Source organism: Barbatula barbatula, assembly GCF_947034865.1.
Source record: "Barbatula barbatula genome assembly, chromosome: 6".
NCBI lineage: Eukaryota > Metazoa > Chordata > Actinopteri > Cypriniformes > Nemacheilidae > Barbatula > Barbatula barbatula.
The window spans coordinates 17,985,724-18,011,123 of record NC_136765.1 but is presented as its reverse complement, the minus strand read 5'-3'; the positions used below and the strand labels follow the sequence as shown (position 1 = coordinate 18,011,123).

General features: G+C 37.2%; 3 protein-coding genes across 7 annotated transcripts; all 3 read right to left on the bottom strand.

Moving 5' to 3' along the window:
- Positions 1-133: 133 nt before the first annotated feature.
- gale (UDP-galactose-4-epimerase) lies at positions 134-4,056 on the bottom strand. Of its 4 annotated transcripts, none has more exons than XM_079458339.1 (11): positions 3,596-4,056; positions 2,952-3,080; positions 2,432-2,544; positions 2,028-2,141; positions 1,644-1,820; positions 1,447-1,560; positions 1,295-1,361; positions 1,070-1,155; positions 884-961; positions 622-736; positions 134-498 (listed from the first exon to the last, which is right to left on the bottom strand). In XM_079458339.1, exons 2-11 carry the CDS (start codon positions 3,070-3,072, stop codon positions 446-448), a joined length of 1,038 nt encoding a protein of 345 aa, XP_079314465.1. In that variant the 5' UTR covers positions 3,073-3,080; positions 3,596-4,056; the 3' UTR covers positions 134-445. The 4 variants fall into 4 exon arrangements, with proteins under 4 accessions (XP_079314465.1, XP_079314463.1, XP_079314464.1 ...); XM_079458337.1 differs by having other exon boundaries at positions 2,432-2,547; positions 3,596-4,025; XM_079458338.1 differs by having other exon boundaries at positions 2,432-2,547; positions 2,952-3,112; positions 3,596-3,770.
- LOC306895236 (uncharacterized protein) lies at positions 4,032-15,434 on the bottom strand. Of its 2 annotated transcripts, XM_079458331.1 has the most exons (11): positions 15,309-15,434; positions 14,525-14,590; positions 13,379-13,777; positions 13,218-13,291; positions 8,176-8,585; positions 7,588-7,660; positions 7,363-7,436; positions 6,856-6,961; positions 6,309-6,425; positions 6,143-6,202; positions 4,032-5,752 (listed from the first exon to the last, which is right to left on the bottom strand). In XM_079458331.1, exons 2-11 carry the CDS (start codon positions 14,562-14,564, stop codon positions 5,663-5,665), a joined length of 1,443 nt encoding a protein of 480 aa, XP_079314457.1. In that variant the 5' UTR covers positions 14,565-14,590; positions 15,309-15,434; the 3' UTR covers positions 4,032-5,662. The 2 variants fall into 2 exon arrangements, with proteins under 2 accessions (XP_079314457.1, XP_079314458.1); XM_079458332.1 differs by lacking the exon at positions 15,309-15,434 and having other exon boundaries at positions 4,363-5,752; positions 14,525-14,634.
- Positions 15,435-18,661: 3,227 nt separating this feature from the next.
- Positions 18,662-23,885, bottom strand: erich1 (glutamate rich 1). Its single transcript, XM_079458348.1, has 6 exons — positions 23,541-23,885; positions 23,183-23,326; positions 22,027-22,167; positions 20,266-20,628; positions 19,976-20,167; positions 18,662-19,323 (listed from the first exon to the last, which is right to left on the bottom strand). The coding sequence occupies exons 1-6, from the start codon at positions 23,557-23,559 to the stop codon at positions 19,247-19,249; spliced, it is 936 nt and encodes a 311-aa protein (XP_079314474.1). The 5' UTR covers positions 23,560-23,885; the 3' UTR covers positions 18,662-19,246.
- Between the last annotated feature and the right edge of the window lie 1,515 nt (positions 23,886-25,400).

Sequence of the window (25,400 nt, the reverse complement as noted above, 5' to 3'; positions counted from 1 at the left end):
TTAGTTTGTAATATTAGAAAAATTGAAAATAACTACAAGTACAATAAATTAAACCGACTTTATAAGAATTACAATAACCCAATGCTGGATGAAAAATTACCAAAATACATTAAAAGAAGAACACAGAATCGAATTGAAATCAAATGAAATAAATTTATTATTTCACACTGATAAGAAAGTAAAATATATTTAGGTTATGAATAGGCTAATTCATTCAGTTTACATTGATAAAAACAGAGAAAAAGTGACTTTTGTAAATTAGAAAATAAGATGCAAAATGTTGTATTCGCTGGAAATTAAATCAAGTCATTTTGGCTTCATGTCTGTTTGCAGTTTAATAAATGTACATAAAATAATAGGCTATACAAAATATTTCATGTTGCATTTTGGCCCAGATCTTTGTCCTTTTTGCCAGGGTCTGAAATGAGCACTTTCAAGACCCTGTTCAATTACTGAATCCTGTAGGATTCTGGGATTGCCAGCGCCATAGATCCTCACCTGTGTATTCAGATAAAACAGTCAATAAGCTTTCAGTACCCATTATACTGGGTTTGTAGCCTACAGAAGAAAAACATCTATTCATGGAACCACAGAAATAAAATGACCCCGTTTTCCACTCACACATTCTCTCCAGGTCATATTCAGCTTTCCAGCCCAGCTCTTTCTCTGCCAGACTGGGATCACCATAGCAAGATGCCACATCCCCGCTCCGCCGAGGAGCAATCTGATAGGCAATCTGGAACCAGAAAGAAATGCTACCAGTCAAGAGAACTCTGGGCCCAAACATATTTACATCACCATGTTAAAAACAATTTTGCAAAGATGAACTGTGATCTCTGAGATATATAGAAAACCATTTCAGTTGTTTAAATCCCCCCCTCACCTTTCGACCCGAGGCCTTTTCCATTGCTTTCACCATCTCCAACACGGAGTAGCCTGTCCCCGTACCCAGGTTATAAGCCTACACAGATACAAAATCTAATCACATTTATATCTTGACAATAACAGACACGAAAAAATACAAAATACAAAAACAAACAGAATAAAAGGGTAAGATATAATGTTATACCTTACAGCCACAGCTGTCCTTTAGTTTTTTAAGGGCAGCTATGTGCCCCTTTGCTAGGTCCACAACATGGATGTAGTCTCTTACACCTATCCAGGTTAAAAAAATAAGATACAACAGACATATATTATTAACTTTTATTGTGGATGCGATTAATCGTGATAAACGATTGACAGCCCTAATTTATAATTATAATAATATTATTTGTTAAAAATGATCTTTTATCACCTGTTCCATCAGGTGTGTTGTAGTCGTTTCCAAACACATTCAGATAATTTCGCCTGTTAATAGCAACCTGCCACAAATAATAAAAAAACAGCTATTGCAATACACAAAAACGCACATGGGTCTTCTAAACTTTAACCCGTCGGAAAGGTTACCTGAGCAACATAAGGAAGAAGGTTGTTTGGGATTCCTTGTGGATCCTCACCGATCTGCCCTGAGACATGAGCACCAATGGGATTGAAGTACCTGAGCAGCACAGCATTCCAGTCCTGAAAACATTTTATCACTCTAACATCTTCCATAGAGACTCAAGCATACATATAGAAAGTGTCATAACAGACAGGTAAGCTACCTTTTCTGCTGTGCATTGGTCCCTTATCATCTCCTCAATGAAGTATTTGGTCTTGCCGTAGGGGTTGGTGCAGCCACCCACTGGATGCTGCTCATCAATGGGAAGTTTCTGGGGATCTCCATAGACAGTAGCTGAGCTGCTAAATACCAGATTACGCACCCCATGAGACTGCATAACCTGGTTCATAAACACATGAGACAGCGGGCAAGAAAATATTCTTTCAAAGGTTTAATACAATTTGAAATGAGTTTGCATGTGTCAAATTTGCACGCAGCCTAATCTTAAGCATTCAGTTTCAAGTATGGATTCCTCATGCATTAACATGATCTATGCATGAGGACAATTTATGAGCAAATGTATTTACACCACAGGCAGACATTTTACCTCCAGGAGATTGATGGTTCCTGTAAGATTGACTCTGTAGTATCGTAAAGGCTGTTCCACTGATTGACCAACAGCTTTAAGTCCAGCAAAGTGCATGACTGCATCAAAGGAATGCTGGAAACACAGAGCGCAGACTAGTACCTTCTTTAACCGGTAGAGGGTATGTTACATATACTATCACAAATATGTCAAATCGAGTATAGGTTGATCATGGGTTTTTTATTTAAAGAAACAGAACTTTTGTTATATTATACTTACAGAAAAGCACTGTTCAGAAGATTACTCTTAACTAAAATAACACATTCACTGGTGCTTAATGTACAACAGCGTGACTTGAAGATTGCTTGTTAATGATTATCCAGAGCAAACAATGGATATTTACAGGAGTGTATATTAATTATAACCTTTTTAAATATTTTCTCAAGTCCAGGTTTATCCAAAAGGTCCAGCTCGTGGAACTCAATCTGAGTGTTAAGAAACTTTTCTATCCGCCGCAGACTCTCAGGAACATCACCCTCTCCTCAACAAATCACACACAAACAATGAGAAGAACAGGCATTACTACACAGCTTTCTGAAAAGACTTGATTCTGATTGCATAACTTCAGCGATCAAGTATTTCTGAAAAATGATGGCATCAGTTTTCAAAATCACCCATGATAAAGGCTAGTTGGTTGTGCGGTATCCCTTATCACGTAGATTGAGAATTACATGCATATCACAAGAAACTAAATTTGAGCCAATATGTATTAACAATAAGCTTTGTTTTTTTCACACTGTCTATTGGTTTACTTTGAAAAATGTGATTTAACAGCCCACTGTGCGTGCAAAATATTTTAGGGTGCTTTGTAATGCACTTTATGTTCATAATATCTCTGTAGGTCTCTAAAATATAGTGCAATTTACTTTATTAAAGTCTGTTTACCTCTGACAGCATTGCTGAAGTTATCGATAACCACAGGGTGATAACCAGCCTCAATGAGCTCCACAATGCAGTGGCTGCCAATGTATCCGCCCCCCCCTGTCACCAGGATCTTCTGACGCATGTTGAGCCCTTAATCACAATAATGTAGAAAGAAACACAGACTGGAGTGTTGTTAACTGGTATGAGGGTGTGTCTTTCCATTACTATACTGATATAAATCTGATCTACGTGGCTCTAAACCCTTCACCTGCAGCATCCTGTTTCACAAAGGTCATGAATAGAGCCCTTTCACTGGCTTAAACACTGACACCAGAAACTGTGCGGATACCAAGAAAATGATCTAAACTCACACGGATATAAAATGTATGAGTATTCTCTTTAATCTGAGATAGTAGACCCTGATGGAGTAAGTAACTTTTACATCTAGTAACACAGCCAAAGCATTACATAAATAGTAAGTTCCTCAACTGAGGTATATTTTACACAAATGCGCAGAGCCTACAAATAATAAAACAAATGTAAAAATTGCATTCAGAACACTTTTTAACCAGACTTCCTCACCTAAAGGGAAAAAGTGACATATCACATGACAGCACTAAATAAATTAAGAACTAAATCTACACCTTAAATTAAGATGTACTTACTCTTTTAAATAATGCGGATCAACGAGGGTTAACGTTACTGAGGGAGAAACCTGAGGGTGACAGGCGGGTAGAGTTTGCTGCTTTGCTCTATAGGACTGTTTGTTTTATTCATTCTCGCTTCCTGGTTTCATGGACACGTAGAAGAGTGTGAAGCCGCTACAACACCCCCTGTCTTATTCGCTCGTAAAGAAAAGTCTTTCCAACTTGACCGTTTCCCTAAAAAATGTTTGGGTGTATTCTGAAAGACTCTTATGGCATATTTCTGTGGATTCTTAAAAATGAAGATCATGTAGAAATTGCAGTAACAGTTAAACATTAATGTGATCGTATAAATGCGTTTGTCCTCATTTAATTGTTATATATACATTTTAAATATTTCAATATATGTTCTTCAGTAAAAACATCTAGTAACATACAGAAAGTACAACGTACTAATGGTCGCAAAGTGACTTTTATTATGAAAACCTAATTCCTCATACGAGGTTGTTTTTATCTTGTACACAACTTCACTCTGATGTGTCTGTTATATGTAAGTGTCGCCATATCCAGCTGATTTGTATTCGAATACTTAAAAACAGGGAGAAGTCACTTCTGTATTGGTTTACACCCTGATTGTTAAGTAAAAATCTTTTTTTGTAAAAATGACAAAAAAATACCAATGGCAGACAAAACCATTTACATTTAGCAGATGCTTTTTCTTCAGTTTTACTAATAAAGCATATTTAATATGGGAAAACCAATATGAGAAAAAAAACAAGACAGCAATAATTTATACGTTTCTGTCACAGAATATATTTTTATTTACCGTCGTTTAGCCACGGACCGTTTTAAAGCAATTTATGGAATAACATTTATTGTACTTTCTGTGTACATCAAAGAAATATGCCTTCCAACCAAAAGTTTTGAACAGAGTAAAGAGTCTGTGGCCCATTGAAGTTATATTCTAGTAGCAGATAAATAAATATTACACGAACCTGTCTGAATAAGTCATAAGTACAATATAAAAACAAATGAGTAAAAACGAGAATATTTATCTATCAATACTGGTTCGTTATTGGAACCCCTTTTCCTCTGCATAACTCTTTGGTGTTTTAAGTTATAAGGGTTATAGCTTGAGGGCTGAATGAAAATAAAACAGAATTAAATTACAGCTGCTGAATAATCAGCTTCGTGATTCTGATTCAAAAGGGATTGTTTATATTCGCAGCGATCACAGAGAATGAAGCATGATACAAATCCAGAAGTACATATTTCTGTTGGAGATTTATACTGTAGACCAGATCTGATCATAGCTTCCAGCTACCTAAGCACCATGAGACCCAAAAAAGTTATGTAAGACCTGGAGAAAGCTATCTGATAACGTTTCCAGTATCTCAATTAATCTCCCAGTAATATGCATCCTGCTTGCTGTCATCTTTGCTAATGGCCTCAGTATCAGTCGCTATAAGCAAATTCTTAAATGTAACTTGAAATCTGTTTGAAACTGAAGAGAAAAATTATTATGACAATGATTGATGCACAGTCCACAAACCCAAAGTAGTCAATTTAACACCTTTAAGAGGCTTGCAAAACTATCACTGGCACACCTCTATTATTATGCTGTATTATTATATATTAAATTTTGTAAACGACATATTTCCAATTTACATGTTCCCTGAAAGAAAATTACTGCATCAAAAAACATGTCTATTTTGTAATGAGTGTTGTTGAAGAAAGATGTTTTTTTCCTGAAAATAGGCGTAGTTGTGGAATAGACCAGCAGGGGCGTGCTGAGTCCTTGGGTGACACAAAAACCCTGCAATTCAACCTACAAACAAACAGAGGGCAGAGAGTAGCGATAACAAACAAAAACACTGGACACTCTTCTCTCAGCAGCCCAAACCTATTCTCTATTAAAACAATTTACATTTCACAAAGAATTCTCTTCCCCCACACTAAGATGTTAGTATTGAGTAAAATATAGGCGGGTGATGTCCACCACTCAAATCCATGTTTGTATGGTTCCTGTGGTGGTATTTGTAATGTCTGTGATCGTTGCATTTATGATAAAGATATCTATTCATAGTGTCACATCTCAAAATGTCGATAGATACTCTCCACATATTCCAAAACTCTGTGCCAGTCAGGTGCATCCTCTTTTAGCATCTCATCTACTGTCTGAGGAACAACAGTGAAATATCAGTTAAATTACAAGAAAACAGGCTAGAGTCATTTTTATATTTATTTTTGAGTCCCATATATACATCCAACAAATCATGTTTAATTCTTTTCGATGTCTAGAAAATCCTGTTTGCATTATTTTCATATCTAGCCAACCTTGTCATTTCAATATCCAATCAATTATGTCTGAGTAATATCATATCCAACAAATCTTATTTGTATAATTTTCATGTCTAGCCAGTCACGTTTAAGTAATTTTCATATGTTTTCAGTCATGTTTTTGATTCATTGGATTAGTAGGTTGGTAGCTGATCAGGATGTGGTTGATATTATTACAGGACTATATAGTTTGTTAAAAAAGACTACAGCTAAGAACAGACCACCTACCAGTGATGCAGAGATTCCAAAATCTTCTCCCGTTCGGAACGCTAAATCAAGGTTCTCTTTCTACGGATAAAAAAAATCATCATCATCATGATGATAAAACAATTTCTGTAAGTACATTTGTGTGCAAGCATGGGTATGAATAAATGTGACAGTTCGTCCCTCTTACCTTGTTCTCTGGACTGAGCGTGTTGTATGGTATGTGAGAGGGAAGGTAACTGTGGTAAATCCCACAGAAGGCCAAACCATCCACCCAGCTGCTGCTAAAATTAGTGATCTCAATATTCTGAAAGACAAACAGGAAGGAGACATCAGAGTGGGTTGATGGAGTTCCCTCTAATTTGACATAATCCTACCCAATTTTTGGTTGAAAATGCATTTAAATCAAACGATGACTCTAGTCAAAGAAGGTTAACAAAGCCCAGGTTCATCTGTTATATCCACATATCCTCTACTCCACTGCATGTTTGTTTAAAATTGTATCTGAGAATCTGGGATAGGCTCCAACCATCCCACAACCTTGCAGAGGACAAGCAGCTTTGTAGAATGTATGAGGGATCACTATGCTTTTAGCTACCAACAAAAAGTTCACACATTCACGAATAAATCCACTTATATCAATGAATGAATCCCCAAAACTTAAGTCTGACAGTGGATGAGATGTTCAAATGTCATATACCAGCTATTTATTTTAGGTTTAGAAATTCTGTTAATACCTTGTATCCTTGAGTTCTTCCCTGGCACCAGCGAAGCAGTGAGTTACGTTTAGAACCACCATTAAGCTTCAAAAACCTGAGTACTGGAGAGAATTCTTCTTGTGTTCTTATGTGGAGAAAGTTAAAATAATTTTCTTAGTATTGCACAATGATAATGGCATTTGATGGAAGGTAAAAGTATTACATCCCTGTCGTACATAGCATAACATCGCTGTCTGACTGAAACCTTGTATCCCCAAAACTACCCTTTTACAGGAAATTAGTTATTTTTTAATAGTTAAACACTGTTAATAAGTTTCTTATAAATATTTTATATTGATTTTTATATTAATATATTGGTTAAATATTTTCTAAATCCACAGACAAACACATAGGGTGACCAATTTGGTTTATGAAATATAAAAAATGGAGATACAATATACATATAACAGATACATATAACACTTAATCCTAGTAAGCAAATCTGTTTCAAACCGACATCAATGAGCTAGATGACAGAAAATGTACCTTCTGTTGACCCTGTTTGGCCCATCTTGAACTGAAGATGTAACTGTCTGCATTAAATTCTCTTCTTTTCTATCCTGTCGAGAAATATTTTGCAAATAAACTCACGTTTATAGCCTGTTATTAATAAACAAGGTCACCATTTAATTGTTAAATAAATAAGATCTATTATTATTACTTAACCATATCAACAGTAAAATATGGAAAAAATATTTTGAAGATACTTACTGAATCTGTTGTTCCAGTAAAAGAGCGATGTGAGGTACCATTCACAACAACAGCAGGATAATCTGAGGAAAGTCTGTAAAACAATAGAATGATCTGTGAATGAAATGTCACACTGTCTCATTGACAGACTGAGGGCTCAAAACAATAAATCATTCAGAATGGCTAAACAATGTTCAGCTTCGGACCAAGCAAATATATACGAGTCGCCGAACTATGCTCTAATTCACTGATTTCTCAATGGAAATATCCGGATGAATCAGAAAATGATCGACTCGGTTCACCCTGAGACTGAACCATTCACGTTCACCAGCCAAGATATTGTAACCAACATTGTAAAACATTACGATGTATACAACATAATAAAAACATAAAGGCTCCTGCAGGGCGTTTGTATCCAATCTGATTAATTTTCTCTGTGTTCATTTTGTTAATGAGTTTTTATTTGCTACTATTTCCTTTGACTTGATCACTAAGAATTTTATCTTTTTTGTACAGCTGCTTTTGTATAGAAATCTCTATACAAACACATTTAATTGAATTCCTTATTATTTTTTTCGACTCACACCGAAAGCTTAAGGTCAAACGCACCTTGACCTTTCTGTAGTACCAGAGGCGTTCATTTCTCTTTTTTGCTTCATCTCATCTGTCCACAGTTGCTCCTCTTTTCTTTTCTCGGCTGATACAATTCCCTTGCCATATCTGTCCACGTTTCCCTTATCGGCCCTCGTCTCTAGGGCCCTTAGAGGTGGCGTCCCCTGGTGGTTGTTTGTGACCAGTTTAGTTTTTTGTCTGCTCTGCTCAAGTTCAATCTTGAGACTCTCAAGTTGACTTTCAAGGTTTTGTTTGCCCTCCAGGGCATCAGTTAACTGCCTTTCCCAGTCCTGTCGAGCCGAGATTAGAACACTAAGCTCTTCCTCTGCCTCTGCTCTCAGTCTGTCTGAAACCACTAGCGCCACCTTCAGGTCATCCTGAAATTGCTTCCACTCCTCACGTTCTGCCTACAAAAGAGAAAGTGAGGAAAATGGGTAAAGCACATTAATACAGAGTGTCTTGATGGAGTTTTGTACAAGTTTTTTGAATGAGAATGCTAATGTTTTTCTCACACGATTTGCTCGGAGACACTCTGCACTGACATATAAAAACACCTCCAAGCTACAAACTGACGACATAAAAATATTTCTCCTTGTCTCAAGTAAACCTCTATTCAATGCTATACTGTTTACCGTGCATAGCTTCAAGAATGCATAAGTCATGCAAGACCGTTAACCTGTTTGTGAACAATTGTACTTAGCCCTTCGGTCTGTGCTGCAGAGGAATGTGAGCTTGTACTGCACGTCTCAGCAAGACGAATAAAAAGATCTGCTTAAAAATCATGAAACGTATCTTTTTGTATTTACATCTAGGGGTCCGGAGCTTTATCGTATTTACACACACACAGATATACAAGAATCTGTACTACTCTGAACATGTTCTGGCAAAGATAAGATTGCACAATGTCCTGTGAAGTGAAACAGAAAAAAATGTACTTGAATGAGAAGAAATAATGTGATTTCCCTATGAATCTCCACATTTAACACATAGGTTACAGAACCAAATTACTCAGAGATGAAAATAGTGCGGGTGATCAATAATATGTATACTGTATACAACTGCGGAAATAGACCATTTTCAGTTTTTCTAAATTTACTAGCTATGTGTTTAGGTAAAATTATTATTTTTGTTTTATTCTGTGAACTACTGACAATATGTCTACCAATTTCTTTAATCCCATTTGCATTTTTTTGCAGAAAATAAAAACAGGTCAAATTAACATATTGTTTCATCCCTCAAATACTGCAAAGAAAACGAGTTCATATTCACTTTTAAGCAATACAACAGTGATAGTTATACATATATTTAGGAAAAGTTCAAAAATAAATTTTAACCTCGATTTTTATCAGTTTTCATGTGTCTTTTCATACTGTCAATACATCTAGAAATGCTGAGGCTGAACATTTTTAATGATCTTTAAATTATTTCCGCGGCTGTATGTATGTATGTTGTCACTTTATTTTATATTTATCTACATTATATTTTTAGTTTTCATGTTAATTTCAGTCCAACTTATAGCAACAGTTTATGATTTAATTGATTATTTTCATGTTGCCATATAAATTTGATTTATTTTAGCTTAGTTTTTTTCAGTTAATCTTCGTCAATGTGTGTGAATAACTGTATTTAGCAGTCTAACAGAGGACTGACAGCTGCATTCTGCTTCTGTGTGAAGACAGTGTTCATATCCTCCTGCTGTTGGCCCACATTCAGCTGAACAAATACATTGTCATTATTATCATCAACAACCCTGAAGTCAATCTGAAAGTTCATTTCTTAGGAACCCTCAGCAAATGTTTGCTGAAAACCTTTTAATCTGTGTATAGGATTTTTTCCTTTCTCTTTTATCCTGATCTCTTTCCTTTCACACTCAGACTATAACACCATCATGATTCAGTCAAAAAGAAAAATTACTGAAATGAACACAAAGTATGAACTGTAATGACATCATCAGAGGAAATACATTTCATTATGGAGCAATCACTATAATAACATAAAAAGGAAACAAGGATGGTAATATTTATCTAGCTTAACTGATAAAACAGAACTTGAAACACCAAGATAGTTTAACACTGATAAAACATTTAAAGGGATAGCTCACCCAAAAATGAGATTTCTGTCATCATTTACTCACCCTCTTGTCATTTCAAACCTGTATGAGTTTCTGCAGAACACAAAAGAAGATATTTAGAAAAAATGTGTTGACTGAACAGTGGTGGCAGCCATTCACTAACATTGGTTTTGTGTCCCAACAATCAACATCAACATTCTTCAAAATATCTTATTTTGTGTTCTGCAGATTTAAATGAGAAGAGGGCGAGTAAATGATGACAGAATTTTCATTTTTGGGTGTACTATCCCTTTAAATAAAGACATCTGTAAAATGCATACATGTAAATATAAAATATGTAAAAAAGGAAAATATAAAAAAATCATTAAGAACACAAAAGTGGGAAAATACAACAATGTGGAGAACAACCATGAAGAAACATTCAGAGAGCTGAACAATGAAACATAAAAACAGCTGGAAGACTGCACAAGTTGGAGGAGAGAGAGGGAGAGAAAGCGGGGAAGGTTGAGAGGAAAGCAGAGACCCTTTTCATCACTCTAAGGCCTCCAGACCCCATCTGGGACTGATTATAGAAAGAATACACAAACCTATACACGTTCTTTCTGAGACACACATGCATGCTCAATAAGTCTTGCTGGTTAACCAAATTAAGAAACTTAGCGGGGACGTGGGAACAAGCACACCAGCATCCCATGCTGGAAAACGGAACATGTGCGGGTATTCTTAGCACTTATTCTCAAGCTTTTCTAGCGTTCATATTCAATCCTAAAGCATTTCCCCTGGCAGGTGCTCATATATGTCTTGTGTCTGAATAAAAACCTCAGGTTTTAAAGCACTTGATATTGTGATGAATTAGGACGAAGTTTAGATGAGTGTAACAGCATAAACACATGTTGGCGATCAGCCAGCCTTGTTAAAGTCATTAAGATTCAGACTCTATTCTGTTCACACTGAAAGCTTTCCAGGCACCCAGACAGAGAAGAAAATGACCACTCCCCTCTCTCTCTCTCTACACTCGCTCTCTCTGGAAAGTGATGTTTTAGACATCAGCTCATTGGCTCAATGGGAATTCTATGGAAGTACCACACCCAGATGATAAGGAGCTGCTCCTTTTCGAGCTGTGGAAAGCTTTTGCGTGAGGGTGATTCTCTCACCCTACTTGACAACATACTTTCCAATGTACCAACACTACACAATAACTACACCCTTTTTACACTGCATTGCACACATAGAGAAGCACCAACACTGTCACAAACATGTCCGTCTGACACAATAGCCTAATATACTGTGTACGCTTTTCCTGCCAAACCCAAGCAGTATGTGAATCATGCATTCAGTGTATTACATCTGGAACTGATCCACAAGCTTCTTGCATTGTGTAAATATGAAACAAACGCAATGGATGAATGTTTTAGCAATACCCAGCAGTCAGAGAGGTCTCTTCTGGACTCATGGAATACAAGCTGAATGGTTTGCAGTACTGTGGTGTATTTGTAATATCATTTTTATTAAAAACCAGCATGCACTATAACGTCACGTTATTTAGTGTTATTGAATACAACAAGGAATTTTCACATGTATAAAGTCCAGCATGACTGCACCTTTAAGAAGGAACACACGCTCTGTGTAGGCCACTGTTATATGCTGACTTCTGTCACACAAACCAAACAAAACAGTGTTGTTCTTGCAATTTCTGAACATAATTCCCAACATCCCCCTCACTTTCTCTCAGTCAATATCTCCCTGTCCCTCCCTGTTTCCATCTGTGTCTTCATCACTCCCCCGTCTTTAGGCTCGACACTCTGTCAAGCTGCATTGTGACCAAATCCTTGTTCCATTGTTTAAGTGTTGCTGTACATACACTAACTACAGTATATAGACACAATTTGACATAACATTCTTTTGTCCTAGATTCAACTTATTTTTAGGTCATGTCCTTTCTTCTGCAAAATACAAAAGAAGATATTGTGAAGAACGTTAAGAAACAACATTGGCTTCCATTGACTTCCACGGTATGGACACAAAACTACTGATACATTTCTCAAAATATATTCTTTTCAGTTCCACAAAACAAATAATCATATCGTTGCTGTCCTTCCAAAACCTTGAATGTCCAAATCCACGTTTTTCAGGAATTGGAAAAAACTGTTTTTTTAAATGATTCAACACTGTGTTGTCAAGGTTGACAAGCACTGTTTAATGCGTTTCATTGGTTAGATAGTTGCAAAACCCACTGACAAACATAAACGGTGAGTAAAATAATGATGATTTATAACAAAAAAAATAAAAACCATGAAATGTGGAGATATAGATCTCTGTATGGAGAGGTTTTATAAGGGCAGTAGGGATATACAGGTTCTGAACGAAGGGTTGAATAAATGCTTTGGGACTGGAACAACACAAACGCTCTCCTCTCTGAAATTTTTGAAAATCCCGGAGAATGCAAAACTGCAACTATGTTTGTGTTTGAGTTTCCTTGTCGTTCTTTTTATCCATCTATCTCTTACTCAGTTTAAAAACAGACTTTTTTAAATCTGATTACGCATCATGACTAGATTAGGCCCATGTTTGCAAAACCACAACACAAACAATCACAAAACAATGTCCATCCCTCAGCTAAAACAGGAAGGAAGTAATTTGTAGGATTGCATGTCCCATAAGCTTTAACTTTAGTTGACATGCTGTTATCAGACCCACCCTGACCTATACGTCTGAAAACAATGTAACTTCCTGTTTCATTTACCCCTGTCTTCAAAAGAGACCATTTAAACCAACGTGTCAAGCAGAAGCCACTTAATCTTGGTAAGGACTCGCAATGTCTTACCTATGGTCATGGACAGTAATAACACTGCAATAAAAAATGTAAATCCTGCAAAAATGTCCTGCTATTTCACTGTACCCCATGTTGTTAGTGTTGGGTTTAAGATGAATTCTGGAGTTTTGAAAAGTTATTAAAAGTAAGTCTCACCTGAATCTTTTCTTTACAATTTCTCAATTCCTCCTTAATCTTCCCCCTCTCCATGAGAAAACACTGTAACAGATCTGACAAACAGACATACTGTAAATATAACACCAAGTCATAAACTATAACCATTTGCATGCACATATTAAAGCAACAAACTCCCTCACCAGTCACTGTGTATTTAGACTCTTCATTGTAGAGTTCCAGTGCGCTGAAACACTCCTGTAGCAATTTTGCATCCACTTCAGTGGCGCCCGTTATTGTATTTCCCTTCACACATTTATCTGAGAGCTGAGCTATGTGCCCAGATACCTGTTTCAACGTAAGTACCTCCTCTGGGATATGATTAGTGAGCGCTGTTTTGCAGTCCTCTAGCAGCTCAATGTGATCGGTTGAGATCAGTGGTGGACTGAAAACTTCTTGAGCTGACTCAGAGTTGGTGGTGTTTGTTCCAGTCCTGGAAGGGCTGTTGATAATGGGCTCTGGCTGGGAAGTTGGTGACAATGTGGTAGGAGTGAGGGTATGAGGTGAGGTGTGAGATGTTTCAGACAGATCAACAGTGATAACTGCGAAAAACGAAAAAACAATGTGTAGCCAGTCTTATTTCTGCGATTCTTGACAAATGGGATGTTCAGTATGGTTAAACTCCACTCATCGGGGAAAAAAATGACTTCATCATTTATCATGCATTTCATTAATATTACCTACCCATTCATGGATTTACAAATTATTAATTTATACAAAGATTAATGTATTATATTAACATAAATTTGTATTCTTTTAAAATGCTTTTGTTTCATTTATTTGGGGTGTTGCATCGTGTCCACAAGGAGATATGAGTGTCTCCATCTCAAGGTTTTCAGTACAGTCATGAGATATAACAACACCTTATCTGCTTCTAGTCAGATAAAGTCAAACTGAACATTGAATCGTAACTAAAACTATTCAGTAAACTGTGCTTATTTTCTATCATCCCTTGACTATCTTTGAGTAGAAAAAGAAGACAAAGTCAAATTTCTGACAACGAGAGATCTTAGTGAGACTAACGCAAGAACTAGTGAACATGATCTAAACCCCTGTAGGATCTAATACTTTTGTCATAGTCATAGTTGAATCATCTTACACAATGTCAAATGCTGTAAATTAATTTCTTACTTCTGTTAAAAACACACTAACAGTGGGAGTTTTAATTGTATATGATCCTCTGTGTGTGTTTATCTTTAAGAACCCTCTGTAAAGTGAGCATGGGTCAGAAATTTCGGGTGTCCCTCATAAATTAAGGCACTGCAGGTTTGTGTGTTCATGTGTATTACCTGAAGATCCACGCCGCTCCTTGCCAGAGTTATTCCCCATGTTCCCAAAGATCAGCTCTTTTTAATCTGGAGGATAAATCAAGAAATTCCGTTTCTGTAACAAACGTTCAACCTTTCCTACCATCTCCGTAGCACATAACACGCTTGCGAAAACGTAACTGTATGCTACAAGAATAACGTGTTATTATTTCAGCTGAACTCGGGTCTCTGTGCTCAGAGCTTCAGAACATTTCCTGTCCTCCGCTGGACAATTTGAATGAACTGGAAAAGTTTGCATAGAAATGCAAAAGCAGCGGTAAAACACACGATCTCCACACAATTCCATATATCCATTATGAGTGATCGTACATGAAGCTGTAGTAAAAACAGACTAAAACATCAAGAACCCGAATTGAATATTAAGGAAGTCATTTTAAAGCTGATAAAATGCACTTAATGTCGCGTGATGTTATGATTTTCAAGTGCTTTCGAGAAAATAATCTGCGTATTTTTATATTTTACAGAAAAGTGTATGGAGGACTGACGTTCTCCAAACACGGCCATGCATGAAATAAAACAAGCCTACATTAAAGCAAGACGACAAATAAATAAACGATAATAAAACATAACAGCAAAGGTAAACCAGAAAGTTAACGAAGACATGACAGAGAGCACGAATGTTCGAACAGAGAGCATCACTGTTTAGTTCGGCAAATGATCATTATAGTACAAATGACATAACTTTTATATTATAGTATAACTTCTATATAACTATGAAACAGAATCGTTATGGTTGGTTACATACCGTTCTAAAGGTTTTATATTCCTTTTTATAAAGGGTTGAGTGTGAACTTCTACATGTTGTCCATAGCTGACGGAGTCGCACCTTTCACGGGACGAGCGCAGATCCTGTGCACACTTCAGGATGTGGGAATTAAACACAGTTAAAAACTGTCCTTTTGCCCCCTCGTGAGGTCTGTGTTATAGCCTACTGGTGATAGTGTGAATTGGAATAATTTGCATGTTTACATTTTATAACCAGTGTGAATAACTTTCCGTGTGAGCACGTGTCGGTACATCCTCCTCATTAACATAATCACTATTAAGGGTTTATGCTGGATAAGAGTTGTTTAACCCTGACACGGTGACACATAAACAGAAATATTATGATCATGTTTGAAGCGTTTCTTACATTAATTACTGCTAGATAATAACGTTCATTTAGGTCATTTTTGTGTGATGTCCACACTTACCCTTAAATGCACGAATTATGACAAACACAGTCATTTTTTAATGGATTTTATTGCTCTTGAGGACATTTTAAAATACGTTTGTAACTGATTTTTAAAGAGATCTATAAAAAATTACTAACTATATAAGTTATACCCAAACTGTCACACATGAATCTAGTTAGTTTTATTTTATTTGCCGTAAACAATACTGTAATTCGACACGATCTATTTCTATGCAGCCGAGATTACATTTAATATTTAACAAATAGCCTAAATATAACATATATTTAAAATTTAATTGGTTATTGGATTATGTTTAAAACTAAAACTGCTATGAAGACTCTGACTGGTTATTTACTACATGTATACCAATATAGTAATTCAACGTCAAGCCCTAATAAAGACATCCTGTGCACTGTATGAGTAAGGAACGATTTAGTATAGAACCTGTAAATGTTGTTGAGACTGTAACAAAACTTGTTAAATTATAAATGAGTCACCAGGATGCTATTCCCCAATGCCTTCTATTGTTCTTTATGTGTGCCTGACTCAAATTGATCAGTGGAATTCACAGTATTAATATAACCAGCAACTGCACCAATATGACATCGTAAAAACAATATGCCAGTATACCTATTTGATAGACTTAAATCTGTCAAACATAATGGAAATTGTGTTCAAAAGGACATAAACAATATGGATGACTCTTTAGATGTGGCCAAAAGATGTGAACACTGTCCTATGTCATTAACTCACACTGTATTTACATTCACATTTAGGCATTTGGCAGACGCTTTTATCCAAAGCGACTTACATTGCCTTATCCTATACATTTATACGTAGGTATCTGCAATCCCCTGGGGCAATGCTCTTTACCACTGAGCTACAGGAAAGCTGTAAAAACTGTATGTTTGTGGACCTGCAGCAGAACTCATTTAAGCCAAATCAAAGCATCTACATTTGGGCTTTCTTTCAAAAAGGCACTTTCCAAATCATTACAGTGCATGTTACATCAGTCCTTTCATGCTGTGAAGGAATCAACTGTGTCATAACTCAGTCTTTCACAGGAAGACCTTACAGGTTCTCTCTGTACGCCTTAAGATGTTTCTTGTACTGTACAGTTTGCCTCTCCGACACGTATCCACAATTTGAAGCTGTGAAAGTTTTCCACATACGTAAACGTCCTCGTCAGCTGTTGGGTGTCACTCTTTAGTTTGACTTGACATCCTGTCTGGATAGCACACTAGCACTGGCAGAACCCAAACTGACTCGCCCAGGTTGGGTATCCATCTCACTGGCAGTGGCAGGTCTAGACGCCCACTTTAGAATTTGTGTAGAGGGTCGATGTTGGCGCGAGCTGTACCCTGACATTGCTATCCCCAGCAACCCCATAAGAACAGCCACCCTCGGCACCACGTGACTGCGAGTGCTGTGGGTCACGCTCCAAGTCTAAAAGAGAGACACGTGTGAATATACTGCAGCAGATGGATGCAGAAAGATCTGACCTAAATTAAAGTAACAATGTCATATGGGTTTGGAATATCATACAATTGAGTAAATTATGACATCATCATGAACCACTCATTAATAACTTTGAAACATTAAAATAATGACCCAATAGATCCCACTACACTGAATTATAATACTTTGATAATGAATGGATCATAATCAAATCAAATGGTTGTATTAATGGCCATTTAATAGTTTATGGTTTAAATCCAGACAATAGTGACCGATGCTAGATTTGACAGATGCTTTTTCTTAAAATGACTGACTGGTGCACCGGTTTGTAAACTGTATAGATATTCTGAAAAAATTGTCAGATACTTTTACTCACCTGCAAGCTGCGGATGTATTTTAAAGCTTTTTGATGTGGGAGACCAAACAACATTTTGGTTGTCTTCAAGCAGTCAGTAGACCTACATCAGCTGGTTGCTCTTCCTCGTTGTGCTTCACAGAGTATAGAGTTCAGCCAAGACCGTCTATCAATGTAAGAGCTTATATAGACGTGGGAGTGTGTCTGTCTGTCTGTCTGTCTGTCTCTCTCTCTCTCTCTCTCTCAATGGGATTACTGTGGAAGCTAGCACGCACTTGGACGCGGTAGCCATGGCAATAACAGGTTGCAGCTCTGTACAGGACGACAGCCTATTTATCAGAACTCAAATAAATTCACACAAATGTCTTAATGATTACAACTATATTTATACCAATACCAAGGTAAACACATATTTTGGGGGGCGAGAAATCATTTTAAGAAAGTGATTTTTCTGTTTTAGGGGTCAGAGGTTCACCTCTAAAAAGTAAGAAAGGTTGGCATCTTAGATCCAAGATACAAGCACTATTCAACTACCCTGTGTACTGTATTTTAAAATGAAGAGGTCTATTATCTTTCCTTTAAGAAAAAGGATGCAAATGTAATATTTATTCTGGACTGAGCTTGCTACATTCAGTGACTAAAGTAGATTATTATCAGATTTTATTATACTCTTTCTTTTCAGATGTGATAATTCCATCATTACACGTGCTGGCTTCATCCTCACATACCAGCTGGAAACAGCAGGCTCCTTATTTCTAAACACTATCAACGTAATGAGCGGCAATACAAAAATATTTTTTCTGCACAAAGCCAACCCAGATTCACATGCTTCTATAAGGTTGTGCACTCGTGTCTGTTATGGGCTCCTTGTGCATTTCAGAATAGCACAACGCACAGATAGGGCAGTCTACAGACGCTTGGAGGGCTCAACTCAACCTTCCATGATGTCACAGATAAGCCATTGGATTAGTTTCAATAGACATAAGTAGGTAGTGAATACACACTGAATGCAAATATGTGTGCTATCAACTCCTACACACTATCTTTTCCTTTCTTATCCTGAACACAACTTTAATAGATATATTTATAGCAGCACAAGAACATATATTTAGATAGGGCTATTTTTTTCAAGGGTATGGCCGATTTATTGTGTACCCTAGAGTTTTCGCAAACATTGCATAATGATAAATTCATTAAATGTGACTCCGGTCAATGTGAAGGATGGTTTTAATGAGCAGTCCAGTTTGCTAAAGCCTAAATGTCATAATTCAAACTGGGACCGGGATCAGTGAGGACCGGTTGACATTTGAAGTTGGGATAATTAGGCGCTAAGAGGCTAAACCACACATTCTAATAATGAGCTGAGTGAACAAGCATTATGGTCCATTACATTATTCTAGTGTTTGTGTTTCTAAAACATATCCTGTTCAGGAAACTGCCCTACGAAGACAGAATGAGCAACAGAAAAGTTTAAAATAAATTTTTAATGAGCAATAAAGTTAAGTATCATTCTAGGGTTAGCGGAATTGTTGAGTTTTTCTTGAGTTCCTTAATGGTAAATCTGAACAGCATGACTAAAGTTCTCTTTCATAATTAGATGTTATAATCAGAGTCGGCAGGTTTGTCTGGGTTATTTACATAGACCTGCTAGCTGTTTACGGTTTCATTTCCTTTCAGGTGCTCAATTTAGAGGTGTCATGTCGTCTCTCTTTGCATGGGGTGAATCTCTGACAGCCAATAGTCCATAAGTGTACAGACCACTGAAACTTCATCTGTAACACAAAAGAGAAATATTCATATATATTAGGAATCTTAATAATTAGATCCAAGTGAAATTCACACTCATAGCTCCACAAAACAACTTTGACCATCTTATTAAGGTCTAATATTATGTTATGATAGCACAGTCACGTAAAAAAACATTTATTTTACAATAAAAGGACATTTTCTTTCTAAAATGACAGCAATGTGCACAGAGAGAGATGCTTGAAGAAAAGGTTTCAGCTGCAAGAATCTAAACACACCTTATGTGGCCAAAATAGTAGACCTCCGCAAAGATTTATTGAATAATTTTAATTTAATTTAATACAATTATTACTAATATAAATTAAAAATAAAATAAATTGTTATATTAAGCCACTAGCCAGACAGATAACCAAATACAGACTGGAAGTTAATTTCGGGCCAGGTATGTGCCTCTGATGAAACTGTTTGTAGCATTGAGATTTGACATGAATGCAATAGCCATTATTTAGAAAGGTGCATCCACATACAGTGCACATTTCTTTACAAATAGTTATTATTGAACTGACAACAGTATAATGTTAAATTTCTCTAATTTTAGTTCGCAGCCTGGACTATAAACACTGAATAAGCAAGCTTCAAGCATGTTCAAATGCGAGTTGTTCATGCAATGGCATTTACCTGCAGGTAGTGTGCTTGTGTCTCTGAACTCTTGTATCTTTGATATTAATTGCTCCCGACCCTTTACCAGCAGAGCTCCGAGCCCGCACAGCCTGGTGATCTCAGCAGGAGGCAGTGTCTCCCCTGAGAGACGAGAGAACAGAGACTCCACTGCAGAGAGAGAGTGTGGGGGCCCAGTTTCAATTTGGGAGCCTAGAAAGATATACAGTACTTTGAAAGTTGGGCACATCAGCTTTTGTATTTTTTTTTGTCTATTTTGACCTGTATAAGTGATTTTTGATAACACTTACGGTCAGAGAGATAGACTTCATGAGTGTTATGGAGGAACTCCAGCACCTCCTCTAACTTTTCCTCTGTTCCTTCATCACAGCTTTGTTTGTAAGTAAATTCAAGAGCTCTCGAACGAGGAACCAGCCCAAGAGCGAAGAGCTTCTTTTTGTGACGTTTCTTCTTCATCTTCCTTCTTTTGTTTTTGCTGATGTTCTCTACTAAGCTTCCAATGTCATCTTTATCATTAGCATCTTTCTGGCTCTCCATAGCTCCCTCTGCTGGAGAGGCAGATATTTCCCCTGCATTTTTAATCGTAGTAGCAGGAAATGCCTTTTTCTTTCTCCTCCTCTTCCTCTTTGCATGTAAGGTATGGTCATCGGCATCTGAAAGGTCCAAAAAGGCTCATTGGTAAAAGTCTTATAGAAATAAGACTTCCCAACCGACCATGCACTTAAAAGAAGGCTTTAAATTGCGAGTAGATTAAAATGCTCTAATAAATAAATGACATTTGTTTAATTACATTTACGCTCTTGTTAGATATTTTGTACTAAAAAGCGATCTACAAGAACATAATGTGCACATATTGTGTAAGAGGAAATTACTTGAGTAGAAAGCATTCAACTTAAGGGGTTCACACAGCCTTTGGCCTTTCAATAGCTTCGTAGGCTTTTATGCTGATCAGCACCATACAAATACAGAGTTGTGCTGAGCTATTGATTTTATCATCTGTATTCAGAGCAGAGAAACTGACCGCACATCTATGTGACACCGCAGGTAGCGAAAATTCACCTCATCAGTATACAGCTCATACAATGAGGCTGGTTTGCAATAAAGGAGAGAGCCTCAATAACATGCACTGTATGAATGTGTGTGAGAGTGTGATTGTGGCCTTGCAGGTCCAGTGAAGTCTATTCAGATCAATAGCAACAAAAAGACAGTAGGAAGCTGGGAAATGTACAGAGCTCTTCAGTGGAGGAGAAGTATGCACTAAGCCAGGCCAAAAATTCTGTCAATGACTCATAGGGGTAATTAGAGATCTAACCATGTCACTTCCTATAGATGTGTACCTCGTTTTGGTCTCCAGAGAGGCTCACCCTATTCAAACACAACAGAAAACGTCTTTCTTTCTATTAAAAATAAATCTGCTTTGAATGAGCACATGTCAAGCTCAGTACTAAAGCATTTTTGTTTGTTTGATATTGAATATTTACTTGTGGTATGATGAATGTAATGCCTAGCCTCATGTGGCTTAGAACATACAAACCCAGAAATGTCACAAGTGATCTGAGCAAATCAAATATCTTGCACAGTCTGACAGTATTTCAGGAAATTTCAGGATGAAAAGTCCAAACTGTTTTCTGCCGAATAAGGTTGTTAATTATAACCTTCTATTCAGGTGCCGTGGCTTAATAATGTGCTTCACTGAATCATATGATTTGATCCTTTGGATCCACAACAGGGGCTGCATGATTCAAGTAAACAGAAAATTCCCCACACTTCAAACACACAAGTGATTAGACAGAATAATACAAACGTAAACTATCAAGTGGGATGTCATAATAAAGCTGCAGAATGGCTAATAATGCCCAAAACCACAGCAAAACTGTATCATAGACTGATTATCTGTAGACACTAGGTTCAGCTTATCACAATTAGTGGGATTCGTTTCCTGCTGGAGCGTGTGATTGAAAGAGACACGGAATAGGAGGAGAGAGGAATGGTAATGCTTTGAACCTGAGAGTCAATAATGAGATGCTACGCTAGCATTGTCACCCGCTCACCTGCTGTGCTGTCCTCAGAGCCAATGGAATCTGGATTGGATGGTGTGACAGATTCATTCACGCTGGTAATCAGGTAGCCTTCAGGAGGAGGAAGTACTGTATAGAGCTTCTTGCCCTGTACAGCTGAACATTTCTTATTAACTAAGAGGAGGAGAGATTAAAGGACAATGGTGATGGTGAGGAAAGACTCTAATCCCACATTTTCAGAACCAGAAGAGACAAATACAGTCAAGCATTTATAATTTGCCAACTTTATACTAGAATTACAAAAAGCCACTCACTGAAACCGGCCACTGCTCTGAAATGTTTCTAATTATTATTCATAATTAAGAGCAATACCTTAACACTTTATACTTAATCTATTTCATTCTATTTCAATTGAGTTGTTTCAAATAATTCCTTACACATATTAGAACAGTAAACTGATCTATGGAATTACACAAACGCAACACTGGGAATTAGAAAAATAAATGGGAAAATTCCAAATAATTAAATCTTATATATTCGACTTTAGGATCTTTAAAGAAGCCATCCTTTATCTAGAATTTGTAAAAATGTCATGCATTTTAAGGACATCAAAAAAATTAATCATTGTGTTCTAATGAACAAATTGAAAATGTGTTGGTGCAATCACATCTTTGCCTTAAAAAATAACATCAAATTGTTTTCAGTATTTCTTTGACCATATCACAAATTATGTATATATTGATGCTCGTGCAATTTAGAATGCAAAACAATCACAATCACAAAATACTTCTATACATGTACCTCAAAAACCTTTCAAGCGTTCCTCCTTTTGATTCTGATGAACACAGAAAAATATATAGAAATATATATAATGCTTATAGCCAAACAGATTTTGCCCCCCATTAACCACCATAGCAGGACAAAAAACAATGGTAGTCAAAAGTGCCCCAGAACTGTTTGCCGTCCTACATTTTTCAAAATGTCTTTTGTGTTCAACAGAACAAAAAATATGATAAAGGAGTTTACAATTGGGGGTGTGATCTGTTATCGGTTATAAGCATTCTTCCAAATGTCGTTCTCTGTGTTCTTCAGAAGAAAAGCATTTAAACAGATTTGGAACAACTTAAATACAATTTTCATTTTAGTGTGAAGTATCCCTTCAAACATTGTGTTAAAAGCAAACATGTACCTGGCTCCTCTAGTGGGACGTCCTGAGGTTTTTCTGCAGGTGGTGCCAGTGAGGTCTGCTTCTGGGCAGCAGCAGCAGCAGGTTGGAGCACAGTCCGCTCCTGTGCGCTGGGGTACAGTCTCTGCAGTACTTTGGACTGAAATGCTGAAGTAGAATGAAACAACCAGGAATGTTGTTGACGGGTTTAACCAGCACGTATTATAAACATGAAACCGCTGTTCCAGACCCAGCAACAAAAACCTTAATAAAGCCCGGTTATAGTGTAGCATTAGAGGTAACGAAGTTACTGGAGTAGCTAACGTAGCACGTGGGCACTGTACACATACCAATATAGATAGATTAAATACGCCATTATTACCTTTTTTTCTGAGCGACATATCGAGAGCTAATATTCATAGTCTTATTTCTAACCTCGAGCGTTTACAAAATAAAAAATCATTACAATAATTCAAAAACTAATGTTTACCGATGTAAACAGAGACCCACTAACGTACCTTGAAGCTACGCGCATTAAATGAACTGCCTTCAAGGCGTTAAACTTTGACTATTCGAACAAATAACATTATATAAATCCAGCGCACGATACAAAAAACAGCAAAATATGAGGTATTTCCAAAGAATTGTTAAATGCGATCCGTCCGCTCTCTGTTGTCCTACTTACGACCTCACCAAGATGGCGGGAAGTAAACGTTGTGTTCACTGCGCCATCCAGCGGCGGGGACGCGCTTTACTCAAGGGACCGACTGGACGCATCAATCTCATCAGCAGCAGCAGAGCAGCAGCAGCAACAGAACCCACGAGGCGGTGAGAGATGAGCTTATGCACTCTTAACTTCATTGCTGTGCTGTCCTTAACATGTAGCAGCAATCTCAAGCACTACCTAGAATGCCAACGTGGAGAAAGGTAAAATCTATCAAATTGTGCATGTATTTGTGTCGAAACGTGTAGATTAAAACTCTAGGTGTATAGGCTACTGTACACTGTCGAGCCTCGGGTGTGCTGCACGCGGGATACCTCAACATTACATCACTCACCTGCCTATAGACCACGAGGGAAAGCGTATTGCAACAAACATTCAAAAGTTTGGCATGTCTCGGTTTGTCATAGAAACAAGTAAAACTATGACCAATATTTGCTTTAAGCGTACAAAATCTCAGTCTGGTGCGATTGTGAACCAGATCCAGTTTAGGATGAAGTGTTTATAGGCATAGTTTTATTGTGCAAACTTAAAAACAACATTCAAAGTCAAAGATGGTTTGCTGGTCTTTGATGGGTTAAGATGGTCTCCCAACCTGGTGAGACAGGGGTAGCTGCAGCCTGGAGAAATGGGCGTAACGAAAGGTAGGGGCGTGTCAAAAGGTAGAGGCGTGCCAAAAGGTTTTTGATTGGTGAAAGGAATTTTGCTGTATTGGCCAACCCTAACCCTAACTATACTCATCGGCGAGACCAAAGAGAAACCTTTTGGCACGCCCCATTTTTGGCACGCCCATACTGTTCGGCGAGACCAATGAGAAACCTTTTGGCACGCCCCATACCTTTTGCCACACCCTCACCTTGTGGCACGCCCATTGTGCCAGGCTGCAGTTATCCCTACTTGAACCTGGTCTTGCGGCTGCTCAGCTGGTTGGGCTTTCAGACCAATAAACTAAGAATCAGCTGAAAACACATCTCTTCTTTTAGCACCTTCTGACTTCTATCTCTTTTCTAGTCTTTCTATACATAAAAAATGAAATGAAGAAAAACTTAACTTTGTACACTGTGGTAGGCTATATGACACTAGTTTTACTTCGCTCATGCTTTTAGTTGTCCTTACGTTGTTCCAATTGCTTCCATCGTTTACCTTATTTGTAAGTCGCTTTGGATAAAAGCGTCTGCCAACTGACTAAATGAAAATGTATATACCAGTTAAGGCTATCAGTTGTAGGTGTGTACAGAGGCGAAAGAAGGGTATGCAAGACCAGTTTGGGCTTTTTATATAATTGTATATAATCAACGTATTCTATAATTACATTTTATTTATGAAAAAAACCTTGTGCACGGCATATACTGCATACCCCATTTTTGCGCCTCTGGGTGTGTACACTAGGAACAATATAAAATTAACTATTTAAGACTTGTGGAAAATGTTATGATTTGTTTATAAGTGAAGACATTTAATGTGAATATTAGAATCAACCACTCAGTGTTGTAAAGATATATTCCTGTTTGTAGTCTCCCA